The following is a 26,394-nucleotide window of genomic DNA, read 5'->3' as shown; positions in this document are numbered from 1 at the left end:
CCAGGGCTGCTCGAGTGTCAGCTCCCAGGAGCACTTCCAAGGAATGGTGACTTTGCTGGCAAGGAATAAGCCGCTTCAAACGAAGGAATTTGGATGCCTCACTGCAAAAACAGTGGGTCAAGTTTAAGGTGAAATTCTTGGCCCCCTGCTTTTGTTTCTGCTGTTTTTTGTAGGACAAAGCTGCACCCTGCTTCAGATGCCTCCTCTCCCTGTACACTCACCCACTGGACACCACCTGCCCAAAGCAGCATTTGTGCTTACATTTGCCACCTGGGATGTGCAAGCAGTTAAAAGATCTGTTAGAAAAGCAACACAATTTTTCTTTCTGTATTATTGAGAAACCAAAGATCTCATGTGACTTTGTAGATGACTTAACACATTTATAGACCAGGAAGGAAGTTGAGCTGCACTGCTCGCTTGGCTTTTCAGTGGGGCGGTTGCTGCAAGTTCAACCTCATTAACTCACAGCTGTGCAGAGGGATCCGAGAATGACTGCCCAAACGACCACTGTGCCCCCCAAATGTTGCTTCTTCAACATCAAGACAGCCACAGTCGCTCTAGGGATCTTCCACATGGTGAGTTACAGGACTGGAAGGGGGGACAGGGAGAGGGAGATAAGAAAAGAGACACGAAGGTGTGCTCTTTGAAGAAGGTGTAATCACTGCAGATCACAAGGTTTCCTGACCGCTGACTTTTTTGTGTTCCCAAAATAGAAAAAAACCCAAATGATTTAAGAGGGATGGACAAAAGAGAGGAAGGCAGAAAAGGGGGGGGGGGGAGGGGGCGGGGGGGAGAGAATTGGAGGGCAAGAAGAAATTTATTGTACTGGGAGGGGTTTTTAACTCTATTTTTTCCCTGGGACCAACAATTGGAGCTCGTGGAAACTCACTCTGCCGCCTATTTTTTTTCCCCTTGCAGCTTAATGCAGGAGCCCTTACCTGTGCAGGGGTGTGTAGCCTGGTGAGGGCTCAGTGTGGCTACCTGGACCTGTTGGTTAGAAACTGGGCAGCTGGGCAATGGAAACTGTGGCAGTGCTGAAATTATGGGTCACTGGAGGAGGAGGGATTTGGGCCCCGAGCAAGAAAATAGCAGGTGGGCAAAGCTGCCTCATTCCTCTCTCTACGGCCAGTTAGACACTGTATGCACTGTTCTGGTTTCCATTTGGATCTGTGGTTGTGTTCAGCTGCCAGGCAGCTGGCATAACGGCTCAGGGGTGGGTGCAGAGGCAGCAGAGTCTGGAGGGGCATTTCTTCCATGCCACCTGGTTGCACTGAGATGCTTTCCAGTGGCTTTAAGTCATACTGAGGATGTGGTTTCTCGCACGGCAGGGGCACTTAAAATAATCCCATCTGTGGCGCTCAGTGTGCACAGTCAGGAGGGGTTGGGAGCCTGCAGGGTGATAACAGTTAACGGGGACTCTTAACCCACTCCTTGCACAGGGGAAGTGGAGCGACGAGGGGAGCTGTAGCCTGCAAGTATGTGCTGGGCACGGCATCTGTGGCAGCTGTGGCACCCGTGCGAGAGACACGCCACGGTCCCCCTGCAGCACCAGTCTGCTTCCCCAGGGCTTCAGGAGCCACCCAAGCTGCTTGAGCAAATCCTCGCAGCACCACAGCCCCCTCCACACTCACACAAAGCCAAGACAGCGGCCTGACATGGTGGTTTAATGGGTTTGACTTCCACAGTGCCATGCCTGCATATACGTTGGTGGAGGATTCAAATCATGAAACAAAAGGCAAAGAAATCTGGAGATCAGCTTGGCTGATCAGCTTAGCTTTGGGATAGTAAGATAAAGGGAAAACATTCAGTGAACTGTAGGATTTTATCAACCTGTCAGGAGCCAGCAGGACTGTGTGTTGCTGAAGGCAGCGAGTGAGGAGGGGGGCTGTGCAGCACAACATCTCTGTATCAGCCTGGTTTGAGGTAGGACACGGATGGTCCCATGGCAGCTCAGAGCAAGAGAGCAAAGAAACTTGGGTCTACACCACATCTTCATGCAATGTAACTGCTGAAATCTTTCCCCTGGCATTACTTGAAAGCCAGGAGCTGTGGTGACATTTTCATGCCGTATTTTAATCATCTAAATATTATGAGATTGGTTAAAAGAATCATGCAATTTAAAAACTTTTTTTTTTTCCTTCTGCTTTTTGAGCATCTATATTACACCCTGGGCAAGCTACTTCTCTTTTGCCACAGTCTCAAAGCTTATAATCTCACTGCTTAAAAGAAAAAGAAATTGTTGCGTTTCTTGTGCATTCTCATGACCCCAAGACATAAAAATTGAAACATCAAAGCTGAAAGTTTGCAGCAGAGCACAAGCAATTTCTGACAGCCAATTAAACATATAGCCATCACTGAGGGATGGTCACGAACTGTTTAGAAATGGGACCCTGTTAGGAAGTACAGCCAAGATCTGAAGGGGAGCTGGCAATATTGAAGGTCTGTGCAAAGGTGGGAAACACAAGACAGAGAACTACAATACATTTTCTCCAGAGAGCTACAAGCACGCCAGGCAGTGTGAGCTATCTGTTATCAGTGGTGAAACAGAGATACAGAAAATGAATTTTTTCCTAGCTGGGAGGATGAATCATAAAAAGGCCTCTTTTGTCTTTCTCAGAAGTCAGCAAATATGTTGGACTGATGCAATTTTTCTCATAAGTTTTTCACCATGATGCCACTAACGATGATAGAGATTCCTGATTTGCACCAGTGTGTGATGGAGGAGAATGAGACCCCACCTTCTGGTGCTGGTGGCTAACAGGGAAAACTTAGTGACACCATATAAAAGATGTGTTATTTAATTTCAAAAAAGTTTTATGACTCAGTTGAAGACACCAGGTGAGTTTTGAACAGCAAAAGGCAGAGAGACCCTTGGAATGAGCCTTCACAGTGCTCATGGGAAAGTTCGCAGAAGAGTTTCAAAGGTCCACTGAGGGCGTGCAAGAGAAGCTGCTTTTCTTTGCAAAACGGCAAAGGCAGAAGTCATAAGACAGATGTCCTGAGTCAGTGCCAAAGTCCAGCAGCCTCCCAGCCTGTCTCCAACAGCAGCCAGAAGTGGCTGCTTAGAGAAGGTGATATTGGAAGCAGGACAGGTACCAAGTGATCCCTGCCCTGTGCATCCTCTGCAGTCAGTATGTCAGAGACTTCTTCAGCTTGAGGTTACATGAAAACTATCATGTTTACGAGCTCTGTTCTGCTCACATTTCCTTTTCAATCATTTATTTTCCATGTTTGACAAATTCTAGTGTAACCTGGCTCTCTTTGAGCAGAAGCTGCTTCCTACACAGTCTTTTTTATTGCTGTGAATGTTACCCCTTCCCTAACTGTTAGCAGTGGAGACGTGGTTCAAATCAGAAATTATGTGTGGTTTACTTAGTTGTAGTTTATATCCTATATAAATAAAAGGATAGATATCTGTGACAAAGCACTTAGATTCTCTGCACTGCCAACTAAAAGAGGGTAAAGGGCTCATCCTGGGCTCTGAAGCCAAGCAATGCTGCCTGGCTTGGGGTCAGCCCCTCCTGGAGCAGATTGGTGACAGATCACAAGCATCATGAACTCAGCATGGGGTCTCACTGTGCTTTTGGGGTGGCTGCTGCAGAGCCACAGCTGGGGCCTTGCTCTGCTCTCCCTCTGCCCACATTGGTAGCCCCCAGTGCCAGGGCTGCCTGAGTGGGAAGCAGCCCCATGTCTCTAAACGGCAGCTCTTGTGCAGTTCAACCACCATCGCAGTGACCAGCTGGATGTGGCTCGTGGTCAGGAGGGTTTGAGGTCACTCTCTGAAACTTTGTGGCACATCACTGCAAAACCAGAACAGTGATTACAGTAAGATATGCACAAGCATGATGTACAAGGTCATTGTAGGGCATGTGGAGCCAGGGAGCAGTAGCAACGTGCAGCTTGGTTTAGATTGAGGAACCAGAGATGTTCTTGAAGGCCAGGGCTGATCCAGTAAAGGATATGGGGAATGGGCAGGGGCATCTGGAGCCCTCAGCTTTTCAACCCTGCTGCTGGTTCCTGACAGTGACCATCACTGCAATACCAGAGCCTGTAACCCCCAAATCCCTGTGAGTCCCCCTGTGTCTGTACCTACTGTGTCACAGAATCACAGAATCATCTAGGTTGGAAAAGACCTTGAAGCTCATCCAGTCCAACCATTAGCCTAACATTGACCGTTCCCAACTCCCCCAGATCCCTCAGCGCTGGCTCAGCCCGACTCTTCAACCCCTCCAGGGATGGGGACACCCCCCCTGCCCTGGGCAGCCCATTCCAACGCCCAACAGCCCCTTCTGCACAGAAATCCTTCCTAATATCTAGTCTAAACCTTCCCTGGCACAATTTGAGGCCATTACCTCGTGTCATCTCAGTGGGTTTCTTTTACATAGATCCCCTTGCAAAAGAGTTTATTTTTTCAGAGAAGGTTGTCATGTCTTACTTCTTTAAGAGATAACACAGAATAGGAACCATTTTTTTTCTCTACCTCTTCTCCATCTTTTTGATTGTGTAGCTGCAGCTGGGCAGAGGGAGGGAAAAAGAAAAGGGGATTTATAACTTGGCAGTGACTTGGATGATTTGCTACATCAATACTGTTGGTTTGTATCAGTATAAATTATTGCTGTGGCTTTTAGTGATGAATTGTAGTGATGTTGGGTGATAGTAATGCCATCAAACACAAGCTATCAGGCTTTGTAGTGGTGTCTTGTCCTCCTATAAATTAGATTTGTCTCAGGGCTGATCTCTCCATAGACAGTGGAAATAAATAGTAGGCATTCTCAAACAAATGGGGAAGGAGAAGGAGGGGAACAAGGGACGGACAGAGTTGTGTGATTAGCAAAGTTTCACTGGGTGTTGTGAGGTGACTTGCAGGTGTCTTTCAAAGAAAGCAAGGAGGAATTTGTCCTGCTCATCAGCTCCTCCCAGGCGTGAACAGACCTCAAGTTATTTGACATTAGCTTCAAGAACAAGGCTGGAAAGTTGCTTCTACACATACAGGACGGGTAGAAAACCTGCAGTTCATTTGCTCCTAGTCCTCGATTAGAGCCAAAGGTCTTAGAAAGCAGCATGTCTGTACCTTGCTCTGGACCCAGTCACAGATGAGCTCTTCTCTTCAACATGTCTTTACCTCAGGGAGCAGAGACTCAACTCTGGGACCTTCCCCAGGTCCAGTCCTCATCTGGACGTGACTCGTGTTGGTACAGAGCTGTGATCCACTGCACTTTCACCAGGCTGTGCCCGAGATGTTCAGCAGACCCAGTGCTGCTCCCTCATCCTCCTGGAGCATCTCTGTTGCACAAACAAGAGGGGGAGAAGGAGGCAGCAGGAAGGAAAAGACAAAATATTTTGAAAGGAAACCAAATGGGAGTAAAAACACTCCTCACTTCATCCTAACCACTTTAAGTCAGACAAGGTGAAGCTCTGAGAGTACAGCATCTACATGTGGGGCCTCCAAAGTGCTGGGTGTCATCTGCTTGTGTGTGCTGCTGTCAGAAACCTGCACAGCACCCCGATGTACTGTTGGAGCAGCATGTCACTGTCCCCAGTGACCCGGGTTCATTACAGCTTTAAGCTCTTCTTGCAGAAACAGTGTGGAAAAAAAAAAAAAAAGGAGCAGCCATCACACCAAAGCCATGTGCATAAAGATAAATTATTTGGAGACTAGTCAAGCTGCACATGTTTCAGAAAAAAATGACACATGACACAATCTCTAACAGCAGTTTAACCCTGCTGCAGCAACATTATTCACCAGGGAATGGGGGCTGTGTGCATCATGTTAAGATTCTGCCTTGCAAGACCCCCCCAATTTAGCTGCCTTGATTTGACAACTGGCTCTACCTCAGTCCTACACTATTTGTCTAACTCACTTCATTTCCCAGTGTTACAGATCTTATACAAAGAAACTTGAAGTACTCCTTTTAAATAGAGGCAGCAACAAGATGAGAGGTGGCCTCCAAAAGTTGCAGCTGTAGGAGATAAAATAAGAAGGGCTGGCTGGTGGAAGGGCTGGGAGGCTGCAGCACACTAAGGGAGCTGCAAATTGAGTGCCAGGAGGTGAACTTTCCTATTTTAAGCCTGCCTCTCTCCTGTCGTGGCACAGCAATAAGAAAGGGAACTGGATGCTTGTCTGAGCAGCCCTGTCTGTCTGAAACAGGAACCTTTCGGTTTCTTCTGGAGCTGAAGAGTGAATCTTGAGTGAGAATATATACAGCCTTGCAGAGCGAGGAGTGCTGGGCAGACACCACATCAATCTTCCTCTACCATCCTCTCAAATTGAAGCGAGCAGCCCACTGTAGAGTTTTCATCATCTTGCATGTATATTCTCTAGAGGAATAAATGCAATTGTCACATGCCAGGCAGCAGTGTGTCAGAAAATCAGGTGATGGAGAGGTATCCTCGTCCTCACACGGCACTTGTAATGGAGAGCAAAGGGAAAGGCCCATCATTGTCTGTTTTATCTCATTGCAGTTCAGTGGCTCATTCTTTCTATACAAAAGCCCTTTAAAATTAAAGTTTAAACCAACTTTTGCTTTAGAAGTCTTCTCCTTAATCTTTCAGGTTGGACTCGGGTTTTCTATCTGACATGTACTTATTTTAAGTGACTGCAGTTGGTCTGGTTGTGTGGGTTATTTCAACACCTGCAAGGAAACCTGACTCTCTTTTGCTCTAATGTTCCCATCTTTGATAGACATTAGAGATGGTTCTTCATAATGAACTTTAGTTTCTGGCTCTGCTCTGGCTGTAAATCTGTTTGGGATGTGATGTCCTGCTTTCATTCGCTTGTCTTTCAGGAATGAAGCTGATATTTAGGGCTCAGGTTATCCATTTTGTTCAGGACTCCATTTAACAGAAACCTGAAAAAGCAATTTCTTCCTATATTTCCCATGTTGACATTTGAGGGGTTTGACCAACAGTAGCAATAAGGGAAGTGAAATCTCTTCAGGAGCATGTACATGAAATCTCTCAGACAAGTTAAGGCACTTGAAGTCAACGCGTGATCTCCATGTCTGGATAGTTAAGAGCTTCTTTACATCCCAGGGGAGACCATCAGGTGTAAAGAAACTTCAGATCAATGCAATTTCATCCTTGACAAGGTTCAGTGTTTCCATGGGACTTTAAATGCTGTTACATTAAACTGAATTTATATTAACTTTCTTATGCCTCCAGGTAATGAGATCTAGATATTTCTCCTTATCAGCCTCACGAACAAATTGCAAAGTTCATTTACTGCATGGCAAAAAAAAAAAAAAAAAAAAAAGCACAGTGTGTCTCATGTAGCTGTTGAACAACCTGCAGACAGGCCAGCAGAAAACACGACACATCCTTCCTTCCAACTCAGACTCTAGACAGTATGTGAAATTCAGAGGGAAGGCTTGTGGCAGGACACAGGGTCCCAGTCCTCACTGCAGCAAGAGCGTGGTTTGGTGGACGCTCACTCTAGCAGCAAAGCTAGAGCTCTTCTGGAAACTGTACTCGCAGCTGGTGGCACAGAAAGCTGATTAACTGATTAACTTGGTTTTGAAAATAGTTTCTAGGACTTCTGCAGCTAACGCAGAGACTGTGGGAGCATCTGCGTTCAGTTCCTGTCTCTGCTGCAGGCCACCCCTCCCAGCCAGGCTTCCCCATTTCTGGGGCAGTGCAAAGCCTTTCTTTCCATGCTTCTTTATTTTGTTTGCTTGAAATGCCAGCCCCAGCACACCTGACTGTACGTTACTCCTGCCTGAGCTCTGTCTGGATCTCATATTGCACCTCCAGCCATTACTCTGCAAAAGACAAAAAATAATGTCTCTTCTGCTCCCTTAACAGTTAGGTTTGCCTCATTTCCCTCCAGTTGCTAGTTTTGTGCTGTTTCCCATACACAGTTTGCAAACACAAGACCACAACAGTTCCGGTTCCTCCTTCCCTGCATCACTTCTTTCAGCAGTTGTTGAAATGAAAGGCTGCTCTAGCGATTGTGAAAAAGTTGTTTCAGCCCCACGGTACCCCAGGTTGTGTTGATCTTGGTGGCAGAAACAAACTTGCTTCCTGCCTCGCTGTTCAGATGACTCACAGGCAGAGGTTGTGCCGTCCAGATAAAATGCCTTCTCTCCTTCACCTCTTCACAACAACCTCTTTGTTGTTGATGGTACTTTTGCTGATGGCTCCTGGCCCTGGCAGTCTGTAGAACAGCTGCTCCCAATGCTGGACCCAGCGTTGGTGGGGTGAAGATGGAGACTCGTGTCGGCACAGGTTTCTCCACTTTTTGCACATGTCAAGATTTCCTCTCCTGCAGACTCAGCTCCCACCCCTCTGAGTTAAAAATGCACAGGGCATGATGGACTGTGCATTTCTCCTGGCCTGACTCTTGCTCTCTGCTCACAGGCTGTGCCCTGTTGCTGTGGCCAGTGATCCTCCCGGACAGGGGTAAAGCTCAGGCAGAGAAGAAGCAGCAGCTCTTTGCACAACAGCAGAAGGGTCAGAGAGCTTGTCTAGACAGTGAGACACAGCTGCAGGGTGTTTCCTGCATCCTTGGGAAATGTAGCAGCAGGCTTCCTCTCCAGCCACCCATGCCGTTAAGCCAGTTTTAAAATAACACAGCACACACTCTGCTGCCTTTGGAAAGTGCACCTGTAGGTATAGGAGTGGCAGACCACGCTGTGCTACAGCTTGCTACAGCCTAAAAACGCAGCAGAAATGACAACAAAGCATGATGGAGGACAGCAGATATCAGAGAACAAGGACATGCCACCTCTCTATACAATGCCGAAACACTCAGAAAGGTGATGAATGAGCAATAAATGATATCATTAGTCCTTTACCCCAAGAGGTGTTATTTGCTCTGACAACAGTGTGGGCAGGGACTGATGCTCCATTGTGGCCTTGGACTTGTTTGCCACAAGTTTGGTCACCTTGGCATGTGCGTACACACTGGCAGGGTGGGATTGTCCCCGGGAGGGATGTGGCGGGGTGTCTGGCTTTGTGGCTACTCATTTCCTGGTTTTACTTGCATGAAAATACCCTGGACGTGCTGTTTGAGGTGCTCCATGGTGAGGTCTCCAGCCTTATGGAGGTCTTCTGCAGCCCCTGACTGCCCGGTGCCCCACGTGCAACAGGAGCTCTTCCTAACGTGGGGATTAGAAATTGTTTTTTCTCTGCAGATCATCCTTGTTGGATATAGAAGTTCAGTGCTAGGACTGAGACCACAGCTCTAGAACTTACTCCACCTCACAGATTGCCAAACTCAGAATGAACCCTGGAGTCTGGGGTTTGATAGTCCAGTTTGGAAACTTGGAGAAAATCATTTTAGTTCCCTGTTAAAGAAAGGACACATGGAGACTTTTCTCAAGTAAATAAAAGAAGGAAAATGATATTTTTGTCAATGAAGTAGAATAGCTAGACTTACAGAGAGTAAGTTCTTTTTGTGTTTCTTTTTGTACATTAAAACACTATTGTCACATTTAGCTCAATTCTGAAGCAAAATGCAACTTTAAAATGTAAATCCAGGACTTTCTGGATAAAAATGTTTCAATAAAGCTCATTAACTTCATAATTTCTCCATCCTCCTTCAGAAGCTGGCAGAAAAAGACAGTTAAACCCACACTATTAATAAACTGATAACTTTTGCCTCAATATTTCCTTGTACAGGATTTTAAACCCTTCGTGACTGTCTCACTTGGAGACCCATCCTGCATTAGGACTGTGGCCATTGCGTGCTCTCTGGAAACAGATTTATTGATAGGAAATTGACTCAAGGCCCACTGAATTGTGTCTTTTGCTTTTGTTCTTCTAGGTTATGAGCGTTTTGCTGCTGATTGAGTACTCCCTGGAGGTGGCAGGTGGGAAAGGCTTTTGCAAAGACCTGGACAAGGATTACTACAGAATTGGTAGGTCACTGGGATCCTGGAAAGCAGCAAGGGGGGTTGCGAAGGAGCCCAAGGTCCTGCACTGGTCCCTCTTTCTTTTTCATCAAGTTTTCAGAGTTGATGGGCCAAAAGCTCAGACCCAGAGACAAAATTGAGGCTCTAAAGATTCGGATTTTGATTTAGACCATGGATGTGTTGGCTTTTTGGAGACCAATGTGGAGCCCAGAGAAATTGTCTTTATTTCAGTGGATCAGACCCTCAGCCCAAACTCTCCATTACCTTCACTCTCCTTCAGCTTTCCCACTCCCTCTGCAGTACACTTTGCTTTGATCTGACAATCCCAGTTTCCCCTTCTCTTTTCATTACCTGTAGATCATTTAAGCCTTACACACACTGTTGACTTCCTTCACATCTTGGGCATTTTCTAAGAAAACACTGCAGTGTCTGACCAGCTCAATAGGCCTAGTCTGGCCAGTGACCTTGGGGTCCCAGAGCAGGGAGAAGTCACAGCCCTACACTACATCCCATGGGTGCATAAGCCACTTGACATTGCTACCAACACCCTGCCTTCTATGCCATGGACCCATCCTCTTCTCATCATCCCTTATGCCATGCAGGTGTCTCCTACTCACAGCTGAAGGCACTTCAGAGAGGCACACCAGCCCACCTCCCTTTCTCCCCTGCACCTTTGGCCCCCATCCCTGGATTTTCCCACTCCCTGGTGTTTTTTGCAGAACACTGGATGCCTGGAAGAAGCAGTCAGGCTGTTTCATGTCCCACAAATAGTCACAAGCATCACATTTATCACAGATGATTAAATTCTTATGGCTTGAGTTTGGAAGGATCTAGCTTAGCTTTCGGAGACCCGGCAGATACATCATGTGGAGTGCCATTTAAAAGAAAGTAACTCATCAACCAGGCTAATTCTACATGAAGCTGTTTGGAAGCAACAAAAACAGGGTGATTTCTCCTTTTCTTAGTCACTTTTCAGCATAAAACCACAAGCTGAGATAACCCTTCTCCGCTGTGTGCAGAAAGACGGAAACCAGGCTCCCACACCCTGCATTGTCTCTCCCTCCAGAGAAGGCTCACAGTCAGAGAAAAATGCAAGTCACAGCAGCAAGGGCTTGCTTGTTCCCAGCTTTTCCAGGCTGCAAGCATGCCCAGAGACTCCCCTTGTAAAGTGGAGGAAAAAGAAACCAAGTACAGCAGATTCCTGCACATCCCAAACTCACTTGTCCCCGGGTAGGAGTCAGACGTAGTGGAAAGCACCAAAACAGGCACAGTCACTGTCTGGGCGAAGTTATTGCTAACAGATGGGTTCACATTTTTCAAAAGAGCCCAGCTGGGTTTTAGAAGGAACCGCTGTGATCCACCAAGGCTGTTTTGAAAAGCATCAACAGTGGGTGGAAACTGGAAATTTGGGTGAGTCCTGCTAATAGGCCACCAAGCAAGGGTCTGCTGCCACGGTTCACATCTCTCACACGGGGCATTATTTCTGAATTAGCCCAGTCTGGGTGGGTTGGAGGCTACTTTGCTTAGCTGTGGTGCACAGAGGTCCCTCTGCAGCTGTGGCTCAACTCAACGCCCAGTGTGGACTTTCGTGATGATTGCTTTGGAAAATGCTGTGCGCAGAGCTTCCCCATGAGGGCAACATGCGATACACCAAATGGGCTCCAGCCCCTGCCTGCTTGCTGGGTAGCTGGGATCAGCACAACATAGGTAGAAGAATCCAATTATCCATTTTTGTAATATATGTTTCTAGTTTTAATTTTACAGATGAAAACTGAAGAACATGATGCAAATGTGATGACCTTAAGGTCTTCCTCCCTTTTTTGGGTTTGTTTTTTTCTGTTTGTTTTTTTTTAAAATATTTTCTTTTGTTTCATTGTGATGTACCTGGCTTGGACGTGGGCATAGTTGGAAATATTTCTAGTGAAGTATGCACATGCATTCTGACTAACACAGTGATCCGAACTGCTGAAACCTGAACATGGTACTTGCAGATCAGAATACTTTCTCACAGTTATGTAAAAATAACAATAGTTTTCCATAATTTTTTTGCAGAAAGATCATCTAAGGCCAATAATTTTTACTTCAAGTATCTAAGTAAAATATTCTTCTTTTAAAAAAAGAAACAAATCATTGAGAGGGATTTTTCAGATAATTTCCATATGAAACCATTATATGCTTTCTAAGCAAGACATCCATTTCCGCAAATCTGAAGGGCTTTCTTTAAGAATAGAACTGTTCTGAGTGAAACTGGCCCCATTTTTAACAACCCCCCCTCTTCCCACACAATCAAAATGACAGGTCTTCCCCTTCCCCCTCTTCCACGGCCTCCTACACAAGAAGGAACATTTCATAATGAAATCCCCAGCACTTCCACTTGGCTTCTCTTCCCAAGAATTTCAAAGGGCTCTGCTTGGGAGATTGTGTTTTCTGATTATAGCTGGAATAAACACAGTGCAACCCTTCTATTTCCAGAAACTAGCAGGGAAGCAATACAGCAAAGCAGTACAAAAAGTTCAATTTGACTTCAAAACCCAGATGGAAGAGTTGGAGAACAATTTGGGGAGAGGTTCTGCCGATGCCCTCAGCATCTGCTGCTCTATTTGTAGATCCTGCCAAATTAAATCACGTCTCAGAATATATAATGTTAGCGCCCTAGTCATAGCCTAAGAATATAAACAAGGCAAGATTTATGGGAAAATGCTTTTCGCATGGTACAGTAGGAAAAAAACATATAGGAGTTCTTCATAAGGAATCAGAGCTGTCAAGATTTCTCAGCAGTATGTTTTACTGCCTTACAAAGAGGGTATGGAATGGGCCTCAACTTCCACAGGAATGGTCAGGGAGGGGAGGGAGATTTGTGATTATTGTAGGGTTTTGCAATATCCAGGATAATGGGAAGAGTGAGTGGGTCAGCTGCCCTCAGAAGAGGGATGCTCTGTCCCTTGCAGCCTGCTACTCCTTGCTGTCTTGGTTTACAGGATGCCACAGGCAACACAGGAGTGAGAGCACTCCTCTGAACTTGGCTTTTCAGTGAAAGTTGACCAATAAATTAATATAAGACTGAAAATGCTGAAAATGTTGGATTAAAATGGAAAGAAGATCCAGGTTCCTCTTTGTCTTTGTGAGACATGAAGATGATTTTCCCACCCCTAGTGGGGTCAATGACAGAATGTTGGCTGATCTAAAGTCGATCTAAACGTACTACCTATCTAATATTTAAAAAATAAACCAAGATTAATTTGTCCAGGCAGAGGGAACAGGAGACAAACTTTTCTGTGCTGTGATTTGAGGCATTCAGTTGCAATTTGGAAGAATTAGGTTCACATCTCCATGCTCTATTTCACATACAGCAGAAATTTGGATGTGCATTTCCCATGCAGCCTCCCCCATTTCCAGTCTATTACAAACCTCATCCTGGAGCTCGGGAGCCTTCCTAGCAAAAATCTTCTTGGCAGTGCTTCATTCCTGAAAGCATATGAGCTTTGGCAGACTGGCTTTTCCTGCTGGAAAAAAAAAAAAAAAAACAAAAAAACAAAAAACAAAAAACAAACCCCAAAAAGCAATTCCCCAAAAAACATTTCAATTAAAAACTCCTTACCAGTTCTAACAGGAATGGTTTTCTACCCTGAAAAGATTACACCCCACTGCTTGCCATGGGTCAGATCTTTAGGATGTCTTCAATTCATGCCTTTATACAGCCTGACTGTTAATCACTTTTATTTTTCATTAATGACTATAAAAATTGAGGTTGTGGACAAAGTACAACTGGAAAAGTTGTTTCAATTTCTGTCCAGCCAGCCAAGACAAATACCTCAGTTATGTCTGAAGACCGGTGTGCACAGCATATACCGTATCCTATGCATACTATTTCCTATGCAGAAAACACTCCCTCCTTCTCCAATGAAAAGTGAATCTGGCTAAAGGGACTGGGAGGCCTCTTTCCCTTGCTGGTCCTGCCCATCCTTTGAATGTGGCTGTCCAGAAACATCTCCTTGCAGCTTATCAGCAACACGGAATCAAACACTGCTGTCCTTGACAATCTGTGAACACGACTGTTAAACCACAGCTTTATGAGCCCCGTTTCTATTTCCCATGCCAGTTTATTGGGCCATAAAATAGAAAAGGGTTTCTCTGCATTCATGGGAAATATTAGGACTCATTCAACATCCCTCCTGGCTACATTCAGGGCAAAAACCCTGATGTGAAATTAATAAAAAATAGACGTTTGGCAAATAAACGCTCTCTCTTCCTGTTGGATGGGTGGGGTTTTTGGTACTGCCTGCTAGCGTTACAAATACCTAGCGGAGCTCTACAAGGCTCTGTCATATGCCCCCATTCTGGTCACACCACCTCCCCAAGGAGAACGGCATTTACTTCACAGCACATACATATTCCTTCTCATTAAATTCCCTGGGCTGTCTAGGAGACTCAGGTAGTCTCAGAGAATTTGAGTAAGAAAAAGCATAAGAAAAAGCATATTTATTTATTTGTTGCTGCTGTTTATTACTGTATGCTTTTGGAAAAAAGATGCACCTCAAAGGGGCCAAGCTCTCACCACGCTGCCAGCAATAAAGTACCACTGCCAGCATGGAGGTGGCTGTGCAATGGAAATATTCTTGTAGGTAAGATATTCTAGGGCTGTAGGAGTGAAGCAGGCTTGGTGAGGAGCAACATATCTTCCCTGTCTGATTTTGTAATCATCAAATCAGAGCAGAAGTAAGGTGGATCCTTGGAGGTCTCCAGTCCAACCTCCTGCTTGAAACGGGGCTGATGCCAAAGTTGGGGCAGCTTGCCCAGGGCTTTGTCCGGATGAGGTTTACAGATTCCTCCAAAATTAGAATTCCACAACCTCTCTGCATCTCTGTTCAAACCTGCATCACTTATTGTAAGACTTTTCTTTCTTTTATCTGAAATTTTCTTTATTGTAACAACTGCTTCTTGTCTTGCAATAACAGCCCTCAAAGCGACAACACACCTTCTGCAGGGACAAACCCTGTTATTCTCTGAATCCTCTGATACTTTTTAAGGTGCTGTAGAGGAAAACAGGTTATTCCTGAGATAGACACCCAGATGAACATGCAGAGAAAACTGGAATGATACTCCTGTGGTTGAGGTTATACAAAGTTGGTTCAAAATTCCTAAATAAGTACAAAAGAGACAAACAATTCATCCTACAAAGGCCAACTAAGCATGAAGGGAAATACTGAAGAGACATTAAAATTAGCGTCTTATATTTTTGGACAACAGATGCTGGGCACGGAAAGAGCCTGTTAGTCACACTAATCCGGTCTCTAGGGTCTGCTGTGGCTGCAAGTGCCTCAAACCCCAGAGATCCCCAGGGATCTACTGCTGGGTCTGGAAGGTAACTTGCTGCTCTGCCAGCCCTTGCAAAGTATTCAGGTGGTATTTGGCCTCTCTGTAACAGTCCCATCTCATGGAGGGTTTGCACAGACAGGGCTAAGAGCCGGCAGCTATGACTGTCTAAGGGGGTCACTCCTTTAGCCCATCTGCTAAATGTGCTCCCACAAAGGAAGAAGTAATTTTGTTTAAGTAAAATCTTTGACTACTGAGATCAAATCTGTTGGTACTAAAATGTCCCTGGAATGGAAATATCTGCTGCCAGCAGAAAGTGTGTGCTGTGAACAAATAGGAGGCAGACCGTGTTTTCTCTTGGTTTTCCTTTTCGTTCCATCCCTTTGTGCCTGTAGTGTTGCAGGCTTTTTGATTTTATCTTATTTTGTTCCGGGGTTTTTTGATCTAGGTTCCATTTGGAAAATTCAGCTGGGTTCTGCCGGCAATTAGCCTGCAGAAGCAACGGCCAGTTGCCCAATTAATTAGCGAGCCTGCCAAGGGAGCTGGAGCATGAGAACATGTAGAAAGAGGCAGAAAAAAACCCAGCTGTCTTGAATCCAAGGAAACACCATGCTAAAGAGAGAAATCCTCTCTGGGGCAAACTTCTGGGGGTTGGGTCTGGGAGGAAAATGAGGGAAAATGGCTTCAGGCAGTTTGGGGTTTAATGGGACTAGGACTATCTCCTTTTATGCCTGTTCCTACAAAGGCTGAGACTGTCAGCTTTGTTAAACTCTTTTTTTGTTTTGAGTTTATGTTGTTCTCGTGTTAGTCTGTGGTTCTGCGTGCACCAGATCACAGCCTTGTCTCTACTCTCCTGCTACTGAAAGGTGGGTTTTGGTTTTCTGCCTTGAAGCTCAGGCTCTCCCCTGGACCCTCAGGAGCTGCAAAGCTGTGAGCAGCTTCTTCTGCAGTAAAGCCCCTTCTCCATTGCCCTCTCTGTTCTCATTTGGGGTTTGATGGATTTGGGTTTTCTTTCTTTGCTGTTTCCTAAGACTTCTTCCTCTTCTGTGTTTCAATTTTCATTGCTTCATGGTCAACAGATCCTGCTTTTGGGTTTTTTTTTTTTATCAGGTTGTAAGTAAAAACTGTTTTCTTGTTTTGTGCCATCAAAACTCTTTTCCTGATGTAGGTTAAGTATTTGTTGGACACTTTTGATCACTCCCTTAGGTCTGGAATGTCTGACACCTCCATGTGCAGCAACGCATGTAGTGCTGCTCCCTCTCTTGAGATAAGCTATTTTTGCTTCTTTGAGGGATGCAGCCTCCTCGAAGGGTTTTTCCCTTTGAGCCCCAGAAAGGAAGAGGCTTCTCATCCTTGGGGAAAGAAGTACTGGTCAGAGCTTCTTTTCAGACTAAAGGTTCCTTGTGAGCAAATCTCATTTCTAGAGGAGACTCGAGTTGCAAATTCTTGAGAAGAGACTAGGAGAAGTTAAAATATCTTTTGTAGCAATGCATTTAAATGAAATAAAGTGCACTCTCTGCTAGCAGAGTAAGGATGTGAGGAGTGTTGCTGTTAGTGCCACCTGCCCTTGCTGCCAGATGTCGCTCAGCCCAGCTGTCAGGCAGGTCCTCTACAACCCTGGAAAGGCTCCAGCACCTCTCAGTACTGTCTTTGGTCCGTTCTTCAACTGGCATTCATCCACACCCACATCGCTTAGCAGAGCCTGGAGGCAGTCCTTGACAGTTTGCGTATGCTATGGCCCCTGCATCTAACGGGTGCCCATCTCCTGCCAGATGTCATGGGCAGCACTGGGTGGTAGGTCAGCCCTTCTCCACATGGCTCTCCCTTTGACTTGGGCTGACTGTTGGAATTTGCTCCCTCAGAGTAAATGGCCAAATTATGATATAGCTGTGACCGCTCCGATGCAAAAGTTTTGTTTCTGTAAACAACAGCCTTGGTGTTATCCGCCTGAAAAAGAGGGATGGGTTTCTCTGCCTCAACATCTTTGTAAATTATTCTATTGTGAGCAAAGTTAGGAAGGGAGTTAAGGACACTTTGGTGTATACCCAAGCGCTGAAATATTCCCCCACCCACTAAAAATGTAATGTGGTACCAAAGCTATAGGCAAACACTCAAAGCTTGGGGAGATGGAGGGGCATTTTCATGGGGAAAAAAATGGAGCAGTGAAGGATTTCAGAGCAGCTGGAACATATTAAGGATCCAACAGGCTAAAGCACGATTTCTAGATTTCTTTATTAAAGCAAGCAAAAAGGGTAATGGAAAAAATAGAGTTAGGCACTAGATTTTTTTTAATAGTCGTGAAATAAATTGGGCAGTTGACAGGGGAAAAGCAAACCAGTTATCAAACATTTCTGATATTTGAGAAACAAACCTACAGAAAGGATCTGTTGCTTTAAAAAGTCAGGAAAGTTAAAACTTTGGCTCTTTCCTAGCAAAATTAAACCTTTTGTTCAAGCACTTGGGAGCTGGAGACCCCAAACAGATTGGTGCTATTTTCAACTCAGATAAAGCAATAAGAAAGAAATCAGAGACTGAGTTGGAGGAGACACTGTGAAAGACTACATCATGCAGAGGCAGATAAAGGGAGTAGCCTTTGGAGTGAGCAACTTTTGGTTGGGTTTTTGGTTTTGTTTTGGTTTTTTTAAGAAGCAAACCCATTTCAGAGAGAACCTCACACTGTCTAGACTGCTATGAAGACCGAATGTGTGTAGTGTACAGTGCGAGCAAGGCTTTGGTGGTTCAGCATCAGGGCAGGCTGCAACCCCAAGGGGGAAAATTGCTTCCTGGGAACTGTTCAGTAGGAAGCTACGTGTATGTAAGAGATCGCCTTCCTGCATGCAAAACTGCTGACAAAGATTACCTTCAGCCCTGTAGGTAGAACTGTCTCATGTTTTTCTCCTCACACGTTTATTTTTAATGTGTATGTTGCATCCTACAGCTACAGAGAGTGGAGGTGAGATACTTCTCCCTGAAACTCTGTGGTTTATACCAGCAGTGGGTGGTTAAAACTCATGCTTGTCTGCTTGCGAATCTTGCAGATTTTTCACCAGATTTCACTGTTGGTTACTTTGTCTGTCTTTGAGTCTCAAAATAATTTCCAACTCAGACTTATTAATCGTTAGCTAAAAGCACTGTGCCTTTTTTTTTTTTTTTTTTTCTATTTCATTTTACCTTAATATTGTAGCCTAGAACATTTAAAATATCAGTCTAGGCAATAAAGGCTTTTGGCTCCCACATGCCTGAGCTGATGGTTTGCTCAACCTGATGGCTAAAGAAACAGAAGATTAAAAGGCAGATGAAAAAGTGGATGTAGAAAAGGAAAAGAGGGTTACTTTCCAGCTGTACCCCCCACATATACAATTCTTTCTGCTAAGTTATCACACTTTAATCCTTCCTTAGAGGTGTGACTGGATTGCAACATTAAGCTCCAGATTTTAGTAATGTGGTAATTACTTTTATTGCTTTTAGCTGATGTCATCACGAGTTTCCTGTTGATCATCATGCTGTTTGTCATCAGTTTCAACCTCCTCCTTGGTGTGGTGAAGGTATGTTCTCCACAAACAACATTTAGTTGCGGGCTGAGGCCTCTCTGAGTTAGGGGGCACTAGGAGAGGGGACTAAATGACGGAAAGTGCTGAACTATGATCAAAAAAAGCAAATCAATACCTCCGCTCTTTTACAGAAGGAGAAGGTGGCTGGTTTTCAGTCTCAGGCCCATCTGCAAGGCTGCTAATGGCCAGATTTACCAAATCTGGGTGACAATTACATCAAGACTATTTTTTCTGTTAAGGAATGGAAATGTTATGATTTGGAACTGGAATGGAAATTTCCATAACTTTGGAAATGTTATGATAAGGAGTGGAATGTTATGACTTGCTCTTTTGCAAGTCAGTATCTGGAGAGGAACTGCAACTCCCTTATTACATTAGGGATTCATTTCCCACTTCAGAATAAGAAATGACCACGCACTGGTGTGGGAACCCAGACTTCTCTGTACTGTTGAACTTTGGGGACAGCTGAATGACAGCTCTGATGGGATCAAGCGGCAATGTTGCACGGTGAAAATTCACATAAACTTTCAAAGGGGGTGAAAAAAAATCAATGTTGATGCTCTTCGTTGTTTCTGAATTGATTGTCACCACTGTATGTGGAATTAGATGCAGAAATTCCCGGAAAGTATTTATTCTTGGAGTACCTTAATATATGTCTTTTCAGGTATTGATAGCTGGTACTATTGTCCCATTCAGAGTAGAAATAACTGGCATTGCTTTTCTTTCTCAGAAGAGGGAACGTCTCCTGATCCCGTTCCTTGCTCTACAAGTCATCGACTTTCTCCTCAGCCTCCTCACAATGTTCTGTTCCTACATGCAAGTCCCAGTGATTGCTTCTGTGTCTTCCCTTAGCCACACAGTAGGTAACACCTCACTTCTGGGGTGGTCTTCTCTGTGAGATGGAGACCAATCCATAATGTAGGAATCATTATCTTGGGCTATGGTTTGTCATGGCGAGGTAGTTTTTGTACTGGCTGGAGACAAGATGGGGGCTAAAGGGTACGCAAGGATAACCAGGGACAGCTGGGCCACTGTTTAGTTTTCCACATCTGGGAATGTTCCTGTTGATTTTATTTTCTGTTTCATGGCTTTGGGGAGGTTGTTATGGGCGTGCCCATGCTAGGAAAGGAAGGGCTTGCTGGAGATAAGCTAGGAATATCACTGCTCCAGCTAGAGGCCTCTTCTGTAGAGCTTGAGTAAATCAGCCCAACAAGATGCTTTGCTCATCATTTTGGCTAGTATAAGCAAATTAGGCTGTCAATGTGAACAAAGCACTGGCCCTGTGTAAAATGTGGAAAACCTGTAGAAGTAATGCAATCTTGCAGTCACAACCAAATCCCTGTTTCCTGCCCTTCTTGCAGCAGGGACACTCGAAGATCCCTTTCCTGGCTCTGCAGCTGCTGGACTTCTGCCTGAGTATTCTCACTCTCTGCAGCTCTTACATGGAGGTGCCCACCTACCTCAGCCTCAAGTCTTCAGACAACGGGGTATGTTATGAGTAAGCTCAGCTGATTTTTCATGCTGTGAACCCCTATGAAGTTTCTATCGGTGGCTGTTAAGACACAGTAAACTTTCTCTGATCCCTACAGTATACCCAGAACTGCTCTGTTTGATGACAAAGGATGATTTTCCATATGTTCTCACCAACACCATGTTCTTGACTGACAGCTTGCTTATGAATGTGTTTCCTAAAAGTACACCTTTTTTTTTTTTCCTTGTAAGAATCTTACGGATGCAAATTGCAGAGCAAAATGTTTTGGATGGAGCCTGCCTGCCTGCATTGAAAATGCGTCAACTTTTCATCTTTATTAAACAGTCATACTTTTAGTTCTCATTTAAATAGTCTTCTGAAAATCTTTACCAAAAGAGTATAAACAGCAGGAATAAAAAAATATCCCTGTAGTCCTTCTGATGAAGAAAGGAAGGTGGCCTGTCCCACCAGTCTGAGAGGCAGGCTGGGATATTTGACGAGATCTCCACCATTTTGTGTGACCTGGCAGAGGGAGCAGGCGTTTCTGTCTGAGACCCTCTCCCTCTTTTCACAGGGCTTTTTGCCAACCCTGGAGAAGTTACCCACAGAGGAATATGCCAAAGTGATGGTCACCTTCACCATTGCATTCATTGCTGTCCTCTTCCTGAAGGTAAGTGGCTGCAGGGTCTGGTGAGGCTGAAATGAAGCTCTCTTGTCCGGGAGATGGGAGGAATTGGTTTTACTTGTCCAAGGGCTTTGGAAAATCTTGTTGGTCTCTCCTTGGGCATAATAGAAGCTGAACCTCAGCATAGTGTTTGGAGTGGGTCTAATATTCAAACCACTGCTTTTATGCTTCTGCAGATGTGAGTTATAAAGCAAAATCTCTCATATCCAGAAACTATTACTGCCCATTCATCTCTAGAAGGATAAGTTGTTTGAAAACAAATATAGGAAACTCTTCTGCTATTGTGTGCCAAAATAAATTAGATCATTAAGCAGCAAGTTAGATCTTCTACTTGGGTAAGTCTCTGCATCTGCACCAATGTCAGCGGAGTTATGCACACCGATACCCTGAAATTTAATTAAAACCCGTGAGCTGCTAAATCCTGCTTACATCTCAGAAAACTCCACTGTGAGATGGTTTCTATTCTTCTTGCTTCAGTGAATCCGAGAACATATTTTTCACTGAGGGGTTTCAGACCAGCTAAGAAAACCAGATCTTTCCAGGTACTTCAGAAGATTCTGTCACAGTGAAAAATGCTACTTGATAGTTGGAAAACATTTTTTATTCAGACTCTTCCCAGGTGGCCAGGCAAGCCAGTGTGGAGTGGAGTGTCTTGTACGATTGCACTGCAGGCATGACTTTAGCATATCTTTTAATATTTGCATAAACTGCGCAATAGGAGTGAAGATAACCCTGAAACCCAGCTGACAGTGTGGGTCCTCAGCAGAAATCTCACTGACCTGGCAAATTTCTTGATTTGCATTTTCTACAGGGTTAGCCACAAGACTGCTTAACTTGCAATGACTTCTGGCACTGGAGTTTGTAGGAGAAGGGATGGAGGGAGGATAATTAAAAAAAAATAATGGACAGGCACAAGTACTCCTTGTCTACTAAGCTCCCCCAAAGCAAGTCATTAGGAACCCCATCCTTTAAACTTAGTGACAATCCCTCCCTGCTTCCATGTGCAGCAAAATAACTTTCATGAGAGAGTTCCTTCCAAGTGATAAAGATCTGATGAGGCACATGGCAACAAAATGAAATATTTTACACCTAAAAAGGCCATTTGGCCAATTTAGGGCCCATTGGTTTCAATTCACTGAATGCCCACACCAAGGTAGCATCCAAATATACTGGCTTAGCCCAGGGTTTTTTTGCATAAATTGACTGGCTTAATGACCCATCACGAGCATTTATTGCTCTTGCACTAAAATGTTGTTTCTGTGTATCCGGTGCTGTTTGCTTGCCAATTTGCAATTACTGTCCCCAAACAATTATCTGCGTCCCACACTGTAGCATAGTTCAGCTGAAAGGTGGTCTGTCAGACGGAGAAGAGATGGGGCACCTGCCCTGCTGAACACCTCTGCCAGTGACCTCATATGAGACCTGCAAGACTTTGCTCACCCTTTTAGCAGGAAAGATTTCTCTGCCAGTGCTAGGGGGGTGGAAACACTCCTCTCACTCCTTTCTCTCCTATAACACCACCCTTTGCAGGAGCATGTCCTGTTGCAATGTGGAAGTCTCTCCATGCGACTTCACAGCTGGTTACAAGTGTGGTGGCTTTATTGTATGTTTACTTGTAGAGCCCCAGTGGTGATATCATCAGTTGTTCAAGTCTAAGCTGATGCCAAGTATTACCAGGGCAGAGTGAGTGGAGGGGTGATGCGTACATGGCACCATTAGAGCAGTCCCCCTTGCCGATCTGTGTATCCACAGGTAATCTTTATCTCACCTCAGTATCATAAAGTCATCGTCCTCCACCACCACGGTCATAAGAATGCAGAAATCAGGGGGAATAAAACATTTCTGATGGGAAATGAAAGAAAGGCTTTAACATAATTACTTCTGAAGTAGCTCGTTTCCTGACCTCTAGGACAAGTTTTCCATCCACTTATTATGTCAACAGTTGCCAGAGAAGTTTTCCCTCTTCAGTTCAGTGTGGAGAAGGGTATCCTACAGTGACTTTCAAGTGTTTTGAGTTAGTCAGTAATGGGATGATCCCAGGGTCACAAGCTGCCTTTACATAAGCTGTGTGTACGAATGTATTCTGCTCAGACCTGCTATTGCTTGCAGCAGTCTTAACTGAAGTCAACTTCATTCAATTCGGTGCGGATACTGGGTTGGTGCTGCAGCAAACTCTTCCAGAATCAAAATCAAAGAAAGAATTTTTTTGTTGTAAATATATTGGTATTTCTTTCATGGATGAGTGGGTGTTTTTGTACAGTTGATATGATAGCTTCAGTGTCTTGCATGTTTGTTTTCTGCATGAAGAGGCTTTTGGAAGAGGGAAGGTTTTTACAGTATTCCCTAAAGGTGGACAAAGTTTGGATTTACTCCTCATCTCTGGAATTTTGTTTGAGAGAAGGATTCCTTCAGCTCAGATACTTCATTCCTTGTTCTCATTCTTTGTCTTGGTTTTGTGTCAAGACAAACAGTCTTCATTGTTCTAGGAAATCCTAAGCTACATGGCTTGTTTTCAGGGCATATAACTCCCTATGTTCCCTTGAAAATGCCAACTGTTTTTAAAGCAGACTCTTATGCCAATAAAAATAAGAGGCACACGACTTCGCCTTCCTGCACAGAGTAGTGAAAATATTTATTTAATATGGTATGTTTCACAGGCCTTGCTTATTTTCTTGTGCCACAATCCATCAATCGATCCATTTTTCTCAGAAAAGCTCTGTTTATTGCATCTTGTAACTCTGAGGTGCAAGGCGGTCTTGTCAGAAAAGTGTAACTATTGCAAGTGTAGGATTTTATTGAATGAGCTGACCTTTCGGGTCAGCCCTAGTTGACCAGGGAGCCTTGGATCTCTGGGAGGTGGATGTTGTGCCCGAGGTGCTTTTCTGAGACATCCAAACTTTGTAGCCTGCTCAGAAAAATAACATGAAAGACATGCTTTCCTTTCCTACTGAATGACATTGCAGCCCCAGAGGTCTTAAGCACGTGCTTTATATTTAATGGTATTACTAGTCCTATTGACTTCCCACACGAGTGTATTTTTCCAAATAGATGAAGTTGTCGCCTTTCTAGTGAAGGATCAGGAGAGACTGATTTAAGGCCGTGGGACACATGGTTCCAAATTTCTACCTCTAGAGTAGAGAGTAAGACAACAGCAGGCTGATGACAAAAGTGGAAATGCTCTTGTTGACTTGCAATGCAATGGCAGACTTCCCTTTCCTTTGCAGGCCTATATGTTCAAATGTGTCCTGAGCTGCTTTAAGTATATTAAAGCCAGCAAGAGAGAGGAGGTTAAAGCTGACCCACAAGCAGTTGAAAAGGTGAGTAAAGACTGCTTCAGATTTACACCATGAAAACACGTGGTTTAGACAGGTGAGATGCATGATGATGTTTACTTTTGCTTCTTCGGTGGTCTGAGAGATAGTTCAACCCTTCAAATGTGCATTAACAGATACTAATAACCAGTTTCCAATTATATTATGTTCCTTTAACTTTACTTTTGTATAAAATCTTTCAAAGCCAATGGTATTTGCAAGGAACATGAAACTCAGGCTTCAGGCAAAGCAGATAAATGAGGCTATATCACTTTTATTCTCTGATCCAGAGATGTGTTTTTAATTTCAGTTGAACTTTGGTTTCTGTGCTTAATAGTGCTACCCTTGTTTAAAATTAAGTTTGTCTTCATTTTCACTAGATCAATGTCTGAGAGAGTTGGCACATTGCCCTTCATCTTAACAGTTTGCTAAGTAATGAATGTCAGTGTCCTTCCTTAGATTACTGATGGTCTCTTTGGTAGTAGCATCCCACTGCTCTGACAATGGAAAGATATGGAAGACTTTCCAAAAATAAGAGAAACTGTAAAGATGGATGAGAAGTAAAGAGGAAGAGTATGGAATGCTAAGTGTAGGCATTTGTCTTGTTGAAACTTGGCAAATATGATTAGCCCTGTCTTGCCAGCACTGTGCATGCCTCATGGCCCTCTGCAGTGATCTGAGCCTAGCTTCTTTGCTTAGGCAATGAGGCTTATATTCTGGACATTAAAGAGCCTTGGTCCATTTATTGCAGCCATGCTTTGGGAGAAGGAAGGTGGGACAGGCAGCAACGTGGTTATAAAGTGCAGTTGACTGCTAACACCTGTGGATTTCTGCCCTTTATGTCTGACAGCCCATGTGATTCTTTTACCCTGCTTTGCACTAGGTAGGGAAACACATCCAGGATCAAATCCACTTGAAACCCTTCATGTGATCCCCTGAGCGTAACTAATGTTCTTCTCTTTCAGGCTGTGCTGCCATCATATGAGGAAGCCCTAGAGCTGCCCTCCAAGGAATCCCCACCGCCCTATGTAGCAATCTAAGCTCCGCTCATGGAGAGAAGACAACACGTGTATTGCTGTTGGTGCCTCTTACCCCTTCTGTCAGATAGTCAGCCTCACAGAGAAGTCCTTACTTTATAGCAGTATCATGCTTATTACAATCCAGCTCATTTTATGAGCCTACGAGAGTGATGGTGAATCACTGGAGTTTGTGCCTTGTTCTACACTGGCAGTTTTGACTTGGTACTACCAAGCTGCAGTGTTAATTGTGATGAACTTGGCACCAGGCACCAGAAGTTCCCATCTCTGGCCTCTGGCATCTGGCTAATGTGAAGTGTAAGCACTGGTCTGAATCCCTTGGCAGGTTTGCTTTATGGCAGCAAGATGCTGTTTCTCATCTGTCTAACATGTAACTCAGTAGGTGAGACATACAGGATGTGGAATGGGGGGAAAATGGGCAAAAACCTTTTCACTGAGATAGTCCAACCCTGAAGCTATGCTAACAAGCATCTTTTAATGAGGACCCTATGGGAAAGGGATCAAGAAAAGAATGAAGATTTCAAATTAACTACAATGCAGCTCTCATCCTGTCTGCTTATGATGATGATTAATAGTGTGTGCTCCAGAATATACAACATGCTGGAATTGTCACAGTATTGCTCTGCCATTTTATACCTGAGTGTTTCCATTTTTTTGCTTTTAGTGTGACTTGAAAGATGAGTTTCAATTAAAAAAAATGTTAATAGCTTCCATACTTTTCTGTCTGATTTCTGAACAATGTTGTCCTTGCTGTCTGGAGGATGTCACAAGGAAGCAGTAATTTGCTTTCTAAAAAAATTAGTTATCAAAAGTGGTACTTTTGCCTGAGGCTGATGTTATCTCATGTGTGTGCTGCTTGCAAAGGAAAAGATGGTATTTATAACAGCCAATCTGGCAATTTCATCTCAAATTCTAGCTTGTTCCTTCCTCTTAGTACCTTATGACCAGTGATAAAGATCCTGCTTTCTGTGGCACATTCATGACTAAGTCTGATTGCAGAGGTCAGTCTCCGTAGATGTTGGTCAATAGTGTTGCTGATGACAGTTGAAAGATATCTGGAATTTAGCATCTGCTAATGTTTTGGGGTCATTGTCTGCTTTTTAAAACAACTCAGTATGAAAGTGTAATTTGCTCAGTAAAAACTATTCCAGCATCATTCACAGTGTGGACCACAG

General features: G+C 44.3%; 1 protein-coding gene across 1 annotated transcript; it reads left to right on the top strand.

The window, feature by feature from the left end:
* The first annotated feature begins 327 nt into the window (after positions 1–327).
* LAPTM5 (lysosomal protein transmembrane 5) lies at positions 328–25,932 on the top strand. The gene is made up of 8 exons (XM_074926134.1): positions 328–575; positions 9,764–9,857; positions 18,633–18,709; positions 19,446–19,574; positions 20,077–20,202; positions 20,761–20,856; positions 24,096–24,188; positions 25,148–25,932. Exons 1-8 carry the CDS (start codon positions 489–491, stop codon positions 25,220–25,222), a joined length of 777 nt encoding a protein of 258 aa, XP_074782235.1. The 5' UTR covers positions 328–488; the 3' UTR covers positions 25,223–25,932.
* Positions 25,933–26,394: the final 462 nt, after the last annotated feature.

This window comes from Athene noctua, chromosome 24 (genome assembly GCF_965140245.1).
Source record: "Athene noctua chromosome 24, bAthNoc1.hap1.1, whole genome shotgun sequence".
In the NCBI taxonomy this organism is placed as follows: Eukaryota; Metazoa; Chordata; class Aves; order Strigiformes; family Strigidae; genus Athene; species Athene noctua.
The sequence above is the reverse complement of the archived record's forward strand: the minus strand, read 5'-3'. Positions and strand labels throughout refer to the sequence as shown.

Bases quoted from the DNA above. Each gene is read 5' to 3' on its own strand.
- LAPTM5 (XM_074926134.1), top strand. From the start codon at position 489: ATGACTGCCCAAACGACCACTGTGCCCCCCAAATGTTGCTTCTTCAAC. The intron at 576-9,763 runs GTGAGTTACAGG...TTGTTCTTCTAG, and splicing joins CTCTAGGGATCTTCCACATG to GTTATGAGCGTTTTGCTGCT. The intron at 20,203-20,760 runs GTATGTTATGAG...CTCTTTTCACAG, and splicing joins TCAAGTCTTCAGACAACGGG to GGCTTTTTGCCAACCCTGGA.